We start from the raw sequence: 16,644 nt of genomic DNA, 5'->3' as shown, positions 1-16,644 counted from the left end.
CGTACAGCTCATACATATCCCATATGGTTACGCATTTTTCCATGCGAATATATTTGCGAATGTGTCTATGCATGTACATACATATATATATAGTATTTGTATTTGCCTTAAATCACTCATACGCAACGTTTTGCATTTTGAATAATTTATTATTCTGTTGCAAAAACGTTTTTCCATTGCCTGCCAGCTGGCTGCGAAGATGGAAATTTATAAAGTATATATATATATATAAATATATATATTCGAGTATTGGGAACGAATGAAGAAACGAGGTGAGCGATTGCAAGTCGCATGAATTTTTCATAGAGACACGCAAAATATTACTCATACGACTCATCGGTCACCCAAAATTGTCTTTGTCTTTTGCAGAAACAGAAGCAGAGGCCCATAAAAAGATTTCAGCGAAATATAAATATGAAAATTTCACAGAAATTAGCATAAGAAGGCCATCAATGGCACATCGCTCAAATTTATGGTTAACCGGGATAGCAGGATGCCCGAATTGTTTGATTTGCCGCGGGTTCTGCTAATGACACTCGCAGGACACGTTCCAGGATGCGCCGGCAACAGCTTTCCATAAACCGCAAGTGTCCGATCCTAACGAGCTAAACGGTGGGTGGGTTTCCACGCTGGCTGCTCCACACTGTTTCAGGTGATTGGAATGGGGCGGGGTTGGAGGTTAGAGGTTAGAGGTTCCTTCCGGCAGGTGGTTGTTATCCCCTTGTTGTTTGCCCTTCCTTCCCCCCTTTCCCCTTTAGATCGCTGGCTTGTTTTCCGGCTTCAATTGCCGGGGGCGTCGAAAATTCGTAAGCGAAATTGAATGAAATTGCCCGGGCAACAACAACAGCAAGATGAAATAATAATAATAATAATAAGCAGGGGACCACTGCCCATGCCCCTCATCCCTTTCCCATCCCTTTACCATCCGTTTACCATCCACGTGTCTTGGAACCTGGCACGTAACGCAATTTCGCTTATTTTATTTTTTTGCTTGAGCTGCGGGGCAGGGAAATTGTATTTAAATGCCGGAATGGTCGCGCCTCAACCTTTGACCCAGCACATTAGTATGAGAGGGGGGGGGGGGATAAAAGTGCCTGCGGGAGAGTTGGGATATACAGGATACATATATTCGCAAGGTGAAGCAATCACCGGGCACATAAATCAGAAACCATTGACGAAGATAAACGATTTGGATGGGTGCTGGATATATGGATATACTACTCTATGTGTATCTGCATGCATATGTCACCTGGCAACCCTGGCAAAAACAAATAAAAACCAAAATAAGAAACCCCACTCACACCCGAATCTAACTGCAGCAGCCGGAGCAATTTGTTATATTTTATTGGGTTTATTGTTTGCCGCTCTTTCACGGAAAAAGACATTAGCAAAATGTGGAATTTATTGAAAATTTGCATTGTCAGTAGCTGTTGTATTTGTCTTGTCTGCACAGTTGTCTCAAAATCAAAGTGCTAGAGAATAATACAAGTTAATTGTTTTTCCTGTAGATGTGCACATTTCAGAAATTTTTTCGATTTTTCATGACTGACTTTCAAAATGTGTAACAAAGCTAGTTTCATCCTCGTGTTAAGCTTGATCTAAGGACTATGTTCGATGAGATGGGTAAGCACGCTTGAGATCATTAGCTGATTTTCTTTTGTGCCCGCATGTGCAGAGACATTTTCACCGCGAGACATTTTCACATTTTCACCGCGTTGCCCCTGCCAGCTAAGTAAATGCTTGAAAATTGACAGCTGACACAAAAGGCGGACGATTGTTGTTGCCGCCCGCCTTTTTCCCCCCGACTCCTTTTTCCGATTTTCCGGCTGCCATGACAGTCGCTCAGCTTTTCAACTTTCTACTTTTGACTTTGCCAGTTCAGTTCAGTTCAGTTCGGTCTTTCCCTCAGATGGATTTTATGTCACCGCGCCCCGTGAAGCGGATAGCGAAAAATATTAAACATTTCTTTGATTGATTTGCTTTTAGCCGGCAGGGTGCCACGCCCACTTTCGCCCACATATAAAGCGATGACAACACACGCTTACAACAGAAGGAGAATGTGATTTCTTTTCGCTATGTAAACACACATTTTGATATTTGATTTAGGGGCGCCAACCTAAGGGGCGTGGCCATATGGGCATGGCAATCGATTTTCAGTTGGAAGGGCCGCCCCAAAACTTTCGTCATTCCAGAAAATTGATTTGTTAATGACTGCCCAGGATTTTGTTCTCTATGAGTATTAAAACTAACTTAATGAACGCACTACGAATTCTCTTTTCGACACAAAGAAAAGGGGATAGTGATTTTTGGGCTGGCAGAGTGGGAGGCGAGGTCATTCGGTTGACAGTGTTTAAATTTTTTCCTTCTTCGGGCGAAGCTGAAAGTTCTTCTTTATTTCTCTTTAGGACACTGTGGTTCGTGCTTTTTGCTTTTAGTTCTGTACCGTCGAACAAACAGAAAGAAAGTCAAGGCAGGCACAAAGCGAGTGGGCGTGGCAAGCGCACACACTAACAACACGCACACACACAGATACAGCTGGCTAAAAGAAAGAACGAAATGTATAAACGCAATTTTTAATCTTTTTTTCTGTGCGTGGAGGAAGCCTGTGACTTTTGCGAAAAAAGAAAAGAAGCGCAAAAACGAAGACAACTTTTTCAGGGGGCACAGTGTCAGGTGCAGAAAGAAATGATTAAATATTTAAGGGATATTTTTAAACTATTTCTTTGAAAATATTACTTATACCTCACGAGTCTCAGATTTAAAGGGGTAATTTTTTAGTTAGCCCGAGTTTTGGCAGAATTTGAAAAGCCACGACAAAAAGGAAATTTTGTTCAGTGCCGACCTACAGATGTTCCTTTTTTGCACACATATGAAAGCGAAACGAAAACGCATCAAAATAGCTGCGCCTGCCACCTCAGAGGAAAGCTGGGGGAAATTGGAGGGCGCAGGTGATGGACCCGCTGCGGTGTCCATTCGGAAAACAAAAGACCAAAGATTGGATATGGGGTACCAAACGAGAAAAACGTGAAAAACGAGAAAAATGGGAAAAATGAGAAAAAGGATCGAAAGGGCCCGGTGAAACAACGGAAACCAAACGGAAAAGGACGAGGCGCAGCGAAACCTCACACGCTAAATTGCATTTTCAATTGTTTTGGGGGCAAAAGGCTGAGTCCAGGGGGTATTCGGTACTCGGTTGGTGGAAACTGGAAAGTGGAAAGTGGAACTGGGTTGTGTTACAACTGGCAGTGACAATTTACTTGTAAAATCAACCGCAACAATTTCAATTGCAGTTGCCCAGAAATGAACGGCGTTCACAGTGGATTTTTTTTAGCCAGTTTCGATTGGATTACCAAAACATAAAAACACTACGAAAACTGCAAAAAAAAGATTACGTTTTTTTAATATCATAATATTTTCATATTAATATTTAAATATTTATATTTTGTAGGTTTAGAAAGGTTTTAGTTTTCATTCAGTACACTTTTCCTTGTAATCTTTTTAAATTGCCTCTTAAACAGGCAGTTTTAATTGCAATATTTCCATTTTGAAAAACCACCTGCGCACAAGCTCAATACATTTCGAAAGAAACTTGGTAGTTATGTGGTTTTGGCCACTGTACCTGGTCAATGGGCTCCTCGGTCATCATGGTCACGATGTCGTTGTCGTTGTTCCTTCTGTGGCTGCGGTCATTGCTCAGGGCATTGACAATTCAATTGATGCAAATCGATGCGCATTCCCTACACACACACACACACATTCCATGCGGCACACACTTGTGCGTACACACTCACACTCACACACCCTCACAATTACACACTAATGAAGTACATGCATTGAGAATTTGGAGCACCCATTAAAGACCCCATCTTCGTTTCCCCCCTCCGCTTGCCGCTCCACCCGTGTAATTCCCTATCTGCAGCCATTGACATTCTGCGGTGTCGAAGAAGCCCTGACTTGCGGTCGCCGCCTCTCGAAGACCGCAAATGACATGCTCCTTCAGTCGGCGCCACCAATCGAAACCCAACCACCCAACCACCCAGCCAACCGACACCACCCATCAAAAAGCAACCCACGCAAAGTTAAGTGGAGGCTTTGTTAATAAACACTCGGCAGCCGCCAAATCGCGTTTGCTAATGAATTGCAAAGGGAAATTTTAATGTCGCCCGATTTCCCAGGCACTCGGCGTTCTGAGCCTCACAGGAATTGGCCTACTACAAAGGATGCGTTGAAAATGTGCCCATTGCCTTGGTAACAAGGCTTCTTAAATAGTCGAGTACATATGTATTTAATTAGCACAGCTAAGAGCCAGAACTTCAGTTGCTTACATTATATTACAATATATTACTAAATATTCGTTTCGTAACTTGTAACCGATAAGATTCTTGCTAAAAATCGCACTAATTCGATTAAATATTTCTTAAAAAGCTGAGTAAATTATTCGAAGTAAACCTTTCTCATCCCGCAAAAGCGGCTACTGTGCAGCATACTTGATGGCGCCATTTATTGTTTGGCATAAAAACGCGCTCGAAAATTGTTAAATCGCATGGAAAATTGTTGCCATTAAGGGACATGTGCAAGCTGCAGGCTACAGCCTGCAGGATCTCTCTGGAAAATGAAACTTCTACACTCTGTGGCTGGTATAATTCATGAACTAACATCTTCTGAGTAATTAGGCGTCTGGGAGGAAATCAACTGATATCCAAGGCATGGGCGACTGGCGAGTAATAAATGGCAGGCTGCTCAACTGCTCAACTGCTCGACTGGTGATTAATTACACAGTATTTAGCCAGCTCATCAGCTTCGATGACCAACGCACAAATGCATACATCACGCTGCGTGTTTGGCCAGTTATATATAGTGAAAATATCAAGTCTCCCATGAAATCGGGATTTATGCCAGTCAGGTAGCATAAACTACTTGTAAGAGTAAATATTGCTAAGTAATGAAAAGGATATTTCGATTTAATGAAGGCGTAATCGATCCAACTTTTTGTGGACTGAAAGTATTCAAATATATCGCGGATAATGATCGATGAACCATAAGGATTACTCTACGAATATCGAGATTATTGACCCTTGAAGGTTACAAAATATTCCATAATTTATCTATCTATTAAATAACATTTTTTGTGCACTGCTTGAAGGAAATTAATTTCTGCTGACTAAAATTTCAATAAAAGAATTTAAGCTGCTCGCAGCAACTAATCATCATGCCTTTTAGTCTGCTTTTGAGTGAAAATAATACCCAGAAAGTTTTTGCAACAACTGGAGAAGAAATGAGAAACACGCGCCGACAGACTTTTGATGTAATATAATTCTAGGCTATATATATATATGTATACAATATAATTTTTCCACCGGTGCAATCCAATAGTTTGTCGGAGAAATAATTAATATCACGAGGTGTACTTAATTGGCGGTTGTTTGCAGAGGACTCGTAATTAGCTGGACGCGTTCATAACCGCCGCTTGACAAAAAGAACCCCACTCAGTTCGAGTTTGGCAGCCAGGATCTCGCTTTCTACCCAAAATAGAAATAAAATAAGAGAGCTGCGAGCGAAACTCGAGTCATTCATTCACTTTGTCAAACTGAAATTAAAACGGGAAGCGAGCGGCAAAAACTTTTAGTTTTTTTTATTCGTTTTTTTTTTCTTCTATTTTTGGGCTTTTAGGAGGTGAGCAGGAGGGGCAGGACTCGAACTTGCTGGACTCACCACTCACCTAATAAGCCAGCGGAGCGTAAAAATTTTGAAAGTTTTATGGCCGCGCGACACTTGAGGAGGAAACTTGTTAAAAGGCGGGGGACTCGTCCGCGGCATCCACGGCATCCATGGCATCCACGTCACTCATACGCAGCGTTGTACCAGCACCGACAAACTAAATTCAACTAAAATGAACTGAACGGAGCGAAACAGAAGAAGAACATTCGCCACGGCTTTGTTACTCGCATTGTTTTTCCGATTTCGCTCGCCGGCTGCCAGAGTTGAAAGTTCAAAGTTTAATTTGCTAATTGTTTAACAGCAGCAACAGCAACAACAGCGCAGCAACAACAGCGCCAGCAAATGCAACTGCATTTTCCAGCTGCATTTTCATAATGAAAAGCGGGCGGCGGAGGGCCGCGTACAGCAGCAGCTTACAACTTTTCACTCAGAGCCCGGAGGGCCAAGCTAAAATCCGCAACCAAAAACGACAGGCGACAGCTGCCTTCTTCAACCCACCACCCATCCCCCTCCCACAGAAACGGGGGCGTTTTTTGAAAGAGGCGTTTGGGGGGCGTGGCATGCTACAGCTGCAGCTGCTGCAGCTGCTGCTGCTGCTCCTGCTGCAACTGCCACTGCAACAACAGCACTCGCCGCCCTGTCAAGCGTAACGCCTTTTGACAAGTTTGCGCTGCGAAACTTTTACTTTTTTATTCTCTCATTTCTTTTTTGGTCAAGTACTTTGAAATTATTATGCACAGCATCCACTTGCCGCATCCCCACCCCCGCGCCCCGACCCACACTCCCCCTCTCACCAATTTGGTGCGTACTCACCGTGCGATTGCCCAAATTCTTGACGCGGCAGGTCAGCTTCACCGTCTTGCCCACGAGTCCTGTGATGTTCGTGCCAATGGTCGTGTCGAAAGTGGGTCCTCCGGTTCCGGGCGTCGGCAGGTCCTGCAGGAAGTCTGTGAAGAAGCGCTTCGAGGCGCCGTCCGTGCAGCCTGTAAAATAGTGGGAATAACAGCATTTAGTTGGGTCTTAAAGTAGCAAAATGGTAAGAAGGGAAATCCTTGAAGGGGATGCTATAATATAAGCAGGACTAATATACTGCTGTGATATATACTTACAGCATATTCTAACAATTACTTGGCAGTGTTAGGAATTCTGTGAATTATTTTGTGATTTCATTTATTCCAATATATTAATCTATTTTGAAATGACTTAAAAATGCTAAGTACAGTGACGACAGTTCGGTGCACGTTTTAGACATTTTCCACATGAAAACAATATGTTTGATTTTCCATACTACTTAAGTTCTTCTAGTAACCTTCCTTAGTGCTGTTTTCTTTTGCAAGTATCCGCTTACTTTTTTTTTCTACTAAACGCTCCACAATTAACTACTAAGTCAGCAAAGGTTTTGAGTAACATAATAATAGTAGTTACGACCTGTTAAATCACCTGACAGCCCTGTGACAGGCGCTGTTTTCTCCACATACAATTTTACCCACCGAAAATCCCAGCCTTCCAATGACTCTGAATGACAGGTGGGCGTGGCTGTGGAAGGGGTGGAAAATGGCTTTGTTATCAGATTGTATTCCTTTCCCAAGTTGTTTGCACCAGGTCGCACCTGTATATTTTTCTGAGAAATGCATTCGTGTCGCTGTCGTGTCTCGGGTAATAATTTAAAAATTAGTACATTCGAACCCCTGAGCTCCCTTGCCCTCTCCTCATTTATTGTACTCCAAAAAAAAAAAAAAACTGCCAGGGGGGCATTGAAAAATGCACTTAACAAGTGTTGTAAGTGCACGTTTGTGTGTGTGGGTGAGAGTGTTTGATGGTCTGCGAGCTTGGGCTTTGGGTGTGGGTGTGGGTGTGTGTGTGTGAATGGGGGTGTGGATGTGGGTGTGTAATGCCTAGCCAGGGCCATTTGTTGACAGCGTCATGTGGCGTTAATTGCCACTTTACAACGAGTGGCAATTTGGAGCCGATCGAAAGCCAGCTCCCTTGCTATACACACTTCCAACTTCCAAACACACATACACTTAAGCAGGACTCTGCAGGACCAACACACAGGTATACATACGTTATGTATTTATATACACAAAAGAAATAACGTATGTGAACACGCCGAAAAAGCAATCGATGCTTTATATTTATTTCTCAAAGTATAAATATTTAAACTCAATTAGCATTCATGTTAGAGGCACTAGCCTAAATGAATGTTATTAACTTCCTAAAACAAATAAAAATATTATACGAAAGAGTTAATTTTAAACATAACATGCGCTCTTCTATAACAACTATATTGATTAAGATAAAAAAGTAACCTAGGATATATTAAACTAGAAACTAATTCTTTCTGTGCAACTCCAATAAGTACACATACAAGCTGGCTACATTCCACAGCTGTTGCCTCTCCTCTCTCGTGAATTTTCCCACAGCTTTTCCCTTCAAGGCAAGTGCAACAAAGGATAAAAGGACGAAAAAAAAAGAAGAAAAAAAAAAGTCGAAGGGAGACGAAGGCGGGGAAGAGCAAACAACAGCGAAAGGCGAAAATTACTTAATGAAAATGGCTCCGAAAGGCAATTAATTAAATGATAAACGCCCATATTATATGCCCAGTAGCTTGTTTGTTGTTCTGTAAGCAGTTTATGTAACATGCTGTACTCTTTGCTGCGAATATTCGCTGGATCGGGGAAACTGGTAACAGGCAAGTGGTAACTGGCTACTGGCTACTGGTTACTGGTGTCTCCACCGATAAATGCCCTCAAGTAGCAAATTGGGGCTGGCCAGATACAGATAAGTTTCACAGTTTCAGCTGAAGGCACATTCCCCCGCATCTACGGACAAATAACTGGTGCACATCCTGCCAACTGGCCGTCTCCGAAACGCCACCGTGCCACTTGCAATGTGCTGCCAACAGGCGGGAATCAGCAACCTGAAACCCAAACCCAAACCCAAACCCCAAAACCAGACACCTGCAACCTGCAATGTGCAAAGTGCAACCGGCAACCTGCAACTTGCAACTTGCAGCAGACATGACTGCACACTGGCTGTCTGCAGGTTAGCTTAAATGGCTAGCATCGGTAGCAAACACCCAAGAAATTCGCTTAAAAGGTGAAATGATGACAAGCACTGAATAAATCGGCCCCTGTGTAAATAAAACAGAGGACTTTTAAGTAAAAAACACAAGCAAAATAGCAAATTTGACGTTAGAAAAACACATTTGTAAAATAAATATATCAATTAATTGAAATATATTTACCACTTAAGTATTTCACATTACCTTGGTTCATTTTTATGTATTTAAAGTACGTATTTTTTCTTAGAAAAAAATAAGTTAAATAAAATCGTAATAAGAACTGGAATTAAACAATTACTTTTTAAAACTAAAAACCATGCTTGCAGGAAACGAGGGAAAAGGAAAACGGAAACGAAACGAAGCGGAGGAAAATGGCCGCCCCAAAATGGCAGCGACATTTGCTAAGTGTTAAGTGTCATTTTGGGCATCCATGATTCGTGAGCCGGTGGCACTTTTCTATTTTGAGGCGTAGGCGTTGCAGGTGCGAGAACATTTTTGCGCCACGATTACACCGACGATTATGCTGATGAGCAGCAGGGTGGTGCTTGGCTGGTGGGTGGCTTGTGGGTGGGTGGTGTAGGCTGCCCAAGGCCCTTGGTGGCTGCCAGCCAATTAAAGGCGAAGTGTCAGTCCTCCGGGGGACACACTCGCACCCCCCGTCCCTCTCATCCTGGCTGCCCTTGGCTGTCGCCAGCTGATTTATGGCCGCCATTCACATGCACGTCTCCTGCGCGCACTCACACTCACATTCACACTCGCACTCACACTTAACACTCACACCCTTCTTGGCACACTCACACCCTCAAAGATATAACGCAACAGCAGTGATGTAGAGGATCTTCCAGTATTGTTTATTTAACCAATTTATATTATTTAGTATTTTAGGAATAGGTTTCTTTTCTATGATTAAGTATTATATTAGAAATATTTTCACATATTATCTCCTCATAATTTATTTAATTCAGAAATGTATTAAATGTTATTATTCAGTTCTTATTCAGCATCTTACTTGCTGCCACATTTAATGGGTATCTCAAGGTGCCGCACACATTTCTTGCACATCCAGCTTGATATTCTTTTGGCAGAGCGTTGCTTACTTAGGTAAAAAGTGAGAGGACCCAGCTCATTCTCATTCCCGTCCTCGTGACACGTCCTCGTTTTGGGTTTACAACTTTGCCAGAAAGAATTATGTTATGCAAACACAAACACTTGCACACATGGCCCTCTTATCCTGGCGGCTGTTATTTGTTCAGCGTTTTATGCACTCGCTGCGGCGCCTCAAACTCAAACTCCCCCACTCCTGCGTAATTGAAGCTCATAATTTTTTTATTAAACACACATATTCAGATGGCGGGTGGGTGGCGGAGGCGAAAGGACACGGGGCGCCCAGCAATCACATGTCCTTTGTCTTTTTGCATTTTTATGATTTTTTTACACACCATACCGACATATACCCACTCCTATGAGCCAACATTCATTCTGGTATCCAACGACTTGTCCCGCTGTGCGTGATAATGTTTTGAGCATGCCATTCAAGGAGCAGAGCAGCCGAGGCATCGTTAAGTTGTCAATTGCCAGGATAACAAAAGTGATGGCATGACAGGAGGTGGACAGGGTGTACAGGGTGTACAGGGTGCACAGGGGAGGAGAATGAGAGAAGGAATGAGGCCAAGGAGCAAGAGCAACTGCCTTAATGCCCGCTGACATTTGAGCAACTTGATTAAGCCTCCACTTGCCTGGGCACATGAATTTTTCTAACATTCCATTGGAGAATTTTCGCCAGTCGAGGGCTCTTAAATGGGAAAACTAACAAAAAATATATACATATATACTTTAAATGTTCAATTTATGTTTTTGACTCTTGTTTATGTTTTATTAAAAGTACAATCATGTTTTTACTGGTTCGATTTCCATTCAGCTAAAAGCCTGCCGAATGGAATTGTAATTTGCACAGAATACTTAAAAATATCTGTCATGTGAACAACAAAAATTATGAATTGCTACAAAAAAATTTGTTTAAAAGTCCATAAATTTCAGAAACACGAATAAATGTAAAACGAATTAATAATAATACCCAATATGAATTAAGAAAAAAATCACCATACTGCCCTGACTTAATCCAATGTCATGAAAATATTTAAGCTCAAATGCGCAAAAATGCGCAAAAAAGTCAACTCCAGCAAAGATCAGCACTTATTCGACCGTCAAACTCTCCCGATGGGTAAACGAATAAAAAAAGTAAAAAAAATATGTGGCTTTAAGCAAAAAACTTTGCCTCATCTGCATATGAAAAAGTGCAAAATTCGACGATTACTTATAGTACCTATATCAGATTTATATATCAAATTAATAATTGTAATTTCTTTATTTGCGCAGCCCGCGGGATATTCGTTTGCAAAAAACATCTTGCGATGCGGCGCAAAAAAAAAACGGCAAAAAAAATGCTCGGCAAATATATGGCACATACTATAGATGGTATAATAAATTTGTGCAATTTTTTATTGAATGCTCTTGGTGGAGCCGTAAAAATGTGCGATTGAAGCATCAACCATGGACTTAATGCCCAAACACATTGTAGGCCCTCAATCGATGATTGTCTGCCGGCACTCGGCACTCAGCCCTCAGTCCTCTGAGCTCCCAACTCGAAACTCTCAACTCTCAACCCTTTTGCAATTCTAGGCCGATTGCATATGCATACACCTCTGCGGGGTTTTTTCTGCCTGTACATCGCTTCTTTTTTCTCCTGCCAAGCTCAATTTAACGGGCATTTTTATTTTACCGCCGTGCGATTTGAGCGCTCTTCCCCCATTTTCCCCTTTTCCCGCCCTATAACATTCATTTTTATACCCATACCTGTTGCTGTCCGCGAAACTGGGACATGGAAAATCCACTCGCAGCCTCCACTCAAAAACAACAAAAAAAAACAAAAAAGCATACTGCCGAAATGCGAGAACCGAAAAAGGCTGGCTCTGTGGTCCAGTGAACGACGAGTTCAGTTCTGTCGGCTTGGCCATTGCTTTTAACATTTATCATACGCAGTGTGGGCCGGACTAAGTGTGCACTTAAGCGCTGCCAGCGTGGGCGGTTGGTTGGGTAACAAGGGGCGTGGCTCGGGGGGGTCATGTGGCATGCCAATTTTATGGTTTATAAAGCAAATAAAATAATTTATTAGCATACGGGGAGTGCTACGTGCGGCTGCACCGGTCGTCGGGATTACGAATAGCGCAGAACACAGAGCAAAAGTTCGGTGCGGAGTTTGAGTTTGAGTTTTCCACGAAAAGTCAGCGACTAAGCCAAGTCGACGACGCATCAAGTGCAGTGCGTGCGTGACTGTGGCAACTCTGGCGGGCATTTCCGGCCACTTCGAGTGGCATGTGGCATGCGGCGTATGCCGTATGGCGTATGGCGTATGTGCATGTGTGTGCGCATATATGCCAAACTGCCAAAAACTGCTACTACTCCCTGTCCGTGGGGACACTTTAATTGAGTTGGCAGCGCAACGAAAGCATTGGCTCGCCAAAAAACACGAAAAACTACAAAAAAAAAAATAAAAATAAACCGAAACAGGGAGATGAAGAAAACTAACACTGAGGCCGTAGTGAAATTTTTCCACGAGCAGCCAACAAACAAAGGCCGGGAAAACGCAAGAGATCTAAGGAGGGAGAGGTGGAGAGGGAGGGGAGGGGGGGGGGACTAAAGTGTGGGGCCCTCGAAGCGAGCGCAATCTTTCCGTCATGCGTCATAAGTCCCGTCGCCCTGTGCGCCAAGAAGTATGCAAATAAAATTGTCAACGGGGCTAAGCATCTGCCGCCGGCTCCTTTTCGTCCTTTTCAGCTGCTTCCTCTTCCTCATCCTCTGCCCCTCAGCTTGTGCCTCGTCTTCTTCGCGGATGTCTCTTCCTTATCGCAGCCAAAACCCTTGACGTCTATGTCCCGCCGCTTTAAATGTCTGCCCATCGAGATACATAGATCCGCGACTTTTTCCGCTCTTTCATTTCCGATATGTGAGCTGCTGGCAGACAGGAAAATATACTTTTTAAATCGAGCTTATCGCAGAAAAATTGCATTACCGTAAAAATAGTTTCCCAAGGGAGAAGTGATTTTATTTAAAAAGTATTGAGATATAATTTTGGAATTTATAATTTATTTTTTTCAGTGCACCTGAGGCGCACATGAGCCACAAAAATCGGGAAAAGGAGCAGCGGAGCAGCAGGAGCAGTTGGAAAAGTGGAAAGCTCAAGGAGTCGGGCCAGCTGATAGGCATTTATGTAAAAGTTAATAGCATGATATGCTGATAAAATGCACAAAAACGAGCGCCCAAAGTAGCAGGAGATGAAATATATATCTATGGCAAAATGTGAGTGCAAAAAACTTGTATGGAAACTTTTTAATGCTGAGCTTTAGCTTTCTCTTTGTATGCGAGAAAAGTGTGGGCGTTGGCTATGTTAGAGGCGTGGTCGCAAGGATCAGCATTGAAGTGGAAGAGGAAGCAGTCACTTTGGCTTGCCAATTGAAAGTTGGTCTTTGATTGAAATAGTTTCAGCAACGAAAAAAAAACAAGCAAATTGGCACAGATAAATCAGATTTGAGGAAATCAGCTCGAAGGTGCACGACAAGAAGGTCACAGCTCATAAGTTGACCAATTTAGTGCTTGAATGCAGCCACAAATGCTCACTCGCATTTTAATTCAATTAAAAGTGTTTCGGTATGCAAGATGTGAAATTATGCAAGTTTTTTTTTTTCGAAGCTCTAAACTTGTGAGCAGCGCACACGAAGTGTGTGAGTTTTGCAAGAAAATTCCCATTTAATATTGGCTAAAAGAAAGTTGGTCAGTCTAGCGTGCCAATGGGAAGCTTATTTTAGGGTTTCTTATGCAAATTTAAGCCCCCTTATGTGAAAACCATACTCACACCCAAAAAAAAAAGAAGAAAATACTCAAATCCATACTGCTGGCGAGCAATTTGCTGCCCCTTTTTGCCCTTTGCATAGATTTTCAATTTTTTTTTTTTGCCGGGCATTTCCGTTTTTGCAGCTGCCTCTCAGCCGTTTTATAATTCACTAACTTGGCAATTTTCTTCAGCCACCAACACCAATGCCATACCATCGTAAAACCTCCACCCACACTAACAAATATTCGCAGTCGAGTCCAGCAGTCCATAATGCTTTTTCGGCTGGTCAGAAATTGAACTCATTTGCATATAAGCGTGTAATATATTGTTGACCCGGTCTGAGAGGCTGTCGCCTAATGGCCTTGGCAGCCCATCAACCCATGACATTTATCAAAAAAAGGGAAGCAAAAAATACAAGTATATATATACATATATATATAGAAAAGTGGCCAGCAGTCCGAACAAGAAACAAGCCAAAAGTCGCAGTTCGCCGTTAACTTTTTGCGAAAATCGAGTGAGAATGCCACCCCCTCAATATCCTTTCAATGTGTTTTCCTCGCCCTTTTTTCCCCGCGCCAACTGCCATTTGAATGTCAAATGAGTTTTGTGCCAAGTTCAGCAATTTTACATTTTCAATTGGCTCCTTTTCATAATTTCCGGGTCATTTTATTTTTGTTGAGGGCGTACAGCAAGATATTACCAAAATTGGCCATCAAAGTAAGAAAAAAACATAGTAACGTTTGCAAAAACGAAAATTGAAATATATATTACGGGAATTTATAATCAATATAAATGTTTTCATACCATGCATTTTTCCAATTAAAACTCATATCAATTCTGTAAGCTACACAACCTCAATTACAAACAAGAGAGAACGCTATAGTCGAGTTCCCCGACTATCTGATACCCGTTACTCAGCTAGTAGAAGTGCGAAGGAGATTCTTTAACACTGACAGTTTTTGGCGGTTTGTGGGCGTTAGAGTGGGCGTGGCAGCATGATTCGACAAACTTGCGCTGCGTCTATGTCCCTGGAGTCTGTATGCTTAATCTCAACTTTCTAGCTTTTGTAGTTCCTGAGATCTCGACGTTCATACGGACAGACAGACGGACAGACGGACAGACGGACGGACAGACGGACATGGCCAAATCGACTCGGCTATTGATCCTGATCAAGAATATATATACTTTATATGGTCGGAAACGCTTCCTTCTGCCTGTTACATACTTTTCAACGAATCTAGTATACCCTTTTACTCTACGAGTAACGGGTATAAATAGTACACACCACTTGAATACTAAAGAATAATTTAATTGTTACATTGAACAGGTGTACAAATTGCCCAAGCAATATGTAACAAATATTTATATATTTTCCACTGATGCAAGGCCATTTTCAGGATGCATCACATTGGCTGTTTATTTTGAATATGTTATTTCGAGAGTAATGACTGACACCCCGTTTGCATTCCTTTAACCATTCGAGCAGTTCGACTGCCTCAATTTTTCATTTCTTTTCCGACACATAACTCACAGTTTTCATGACTTTTGCCGACAGAAACAAACGATTCTTTGACTTGTTTTCAATGTTTTGGAAAACTCCCAGTAGCAGCAGGAGCAGCAGAAGTAGAAGCAGCAGGAAAAACAGAAAAATGATGTATGGCCACGGCAGCAACAATATCGGTTGAACAATAACCAGGAATGGGAAGTACTATAATTGCAGTGTGGCAACAATGATGAAGGAAATAGGAGCAAAGTCAGCAGCAACTCTGGATATATAGCTATATAGAAGTGTTAAAAGTTGGTGCAACAACTGGAACAGAAGTGGCAACAACATTGAAAACAGCTGCAAATAGCAGCAACAGCAGCAACAGCAGCAACAGCAGCAACACGCAACATGCAACATGCAGCATGCCGCACAAGTGGCATGGCATCTATGTGGCAAATGAGTCGACCCTTCTGCTGTCCATTTTATGGTCGCCTCGAGGACATCCTGTCAGCAGCAGGACGAGTTCCTGGATCCACTGATCCCTGACTAATGGACACGCCCACAACGCATGCGCAACAAGCTAATCATGGCGCCGTTTTTCACAACTCAAGTGGATGGTGGACATCGGATGCAGCAGCACTGGCCTGATTCAGGATTCAGGATTCAGGACTCGGATAAGGATTTACGCTGCCTGATGCCCGATTGTGTCTGTGCGCCGCCCAAAGTTGTGGAACGATTGCTGCCAGCCGATGCGCGTTGCGCCTGCCTGATTTTCAATTTCAATTTGGACGATAAATGGGCACGGCTGGCTGGCTGCCTGAGCTCTCCACTGCATCCTCTCGGTGTCCTGTAGTGACAGCTCCCGAAATTCCACCCGCACTCCTCGCTGGACGAAAAACCCTATTCCAGCTCGTTTATCATGGACGCATATTGCTGACCGCAGCATGCAGCTAAATTTATGCTTAGACTGCCCACCCGCTGTCCACCCACTCGTGCACCACCAACCACCCAAAACACCCACCCACTCATGCACCACCACCCACCGAGGCACTACACTGTGTTCAAATTTGATTTCTTTCTGAACTCTTTGCAGGCATAGGCACCTCTAAACGATGATCAACCACAAACGATTTATATTACTTTAAATGCAAAGCCCCAAATGTTTTCCAAACAATTCATTGCTACTTATTTACTTAAAGTAAGTAGGCAAATATATATATAAAAAAGCTTTGTTGGGTAAAAACAGAATTCATTTAAGTTTCAAATTGAATACATTTCATCTCAGCACGCAACTCCACAAGCTTAGAAAATATGATGAACCTCAACGTCTTTATTTAATTGATGGTTGAAAATTTAATACCCAGTGCAGTACACGCTTTTCTTCTTCGGATACTTTAGGGTATTACAGCTTCTTTATGGCCAACTTGAAATTCCGCTCTTTTCGACATTTTATCGCTTTTTTTTTTTTTTGTGAGTTCTTGTCCCGGC

The 16,644-nt window shown here is 42.5% G+C and overlaps 1 protein-coding gene across 8 annotated transcripts in view; it reads right to left on the bottom strand.

Moving 5' to 3' along the window:
• LOC120457308 (zwei Ig domain protein zig-8) overlaps window positions 1-16,644 on the bottom strand; it is a 136,417-nt gene that overhangs the window by 31,282 nt on the left and 88,491 nt on the right. For 7 of the 8 annotated variants that reach the window (XM_039644798.2, XM_039644799.2, XM_039644797.2 and 4 more), the window contains one exon: window positions 6,532-6,701. In XM_039644798.2, the coding sequence (XP_039500732.1) occupies window positions 6,532-6,701 (170 nt within the window). Of the gene's footprint in view, window positions 1-6,531; window positions 6,702-6,827; window positions 6,912-16,644 lie in introns of those variants that run through there. The other variant, XM_039644803.2, reaches the window with a different exon arrangement.

This window comes from Drosophila santomea, chromosome X (genome assembly GCF_016746245.2).
Source record: "Drosophila santomea strain STO CAGO 1482 chromosome X, Prin_Dsan_1.1, whole genome shotgun sequence".
Classification (NCBI taxonomy): domain Eukaryota; kingdom Metazoa; phylum Arthropoda; class Insecta; order Diptera; family Drosophilidae; genus Drosophila; species Drosophila santomea.
This window is presented reverse-complemented; position numbering and strand designations above follow the sequence as displayed.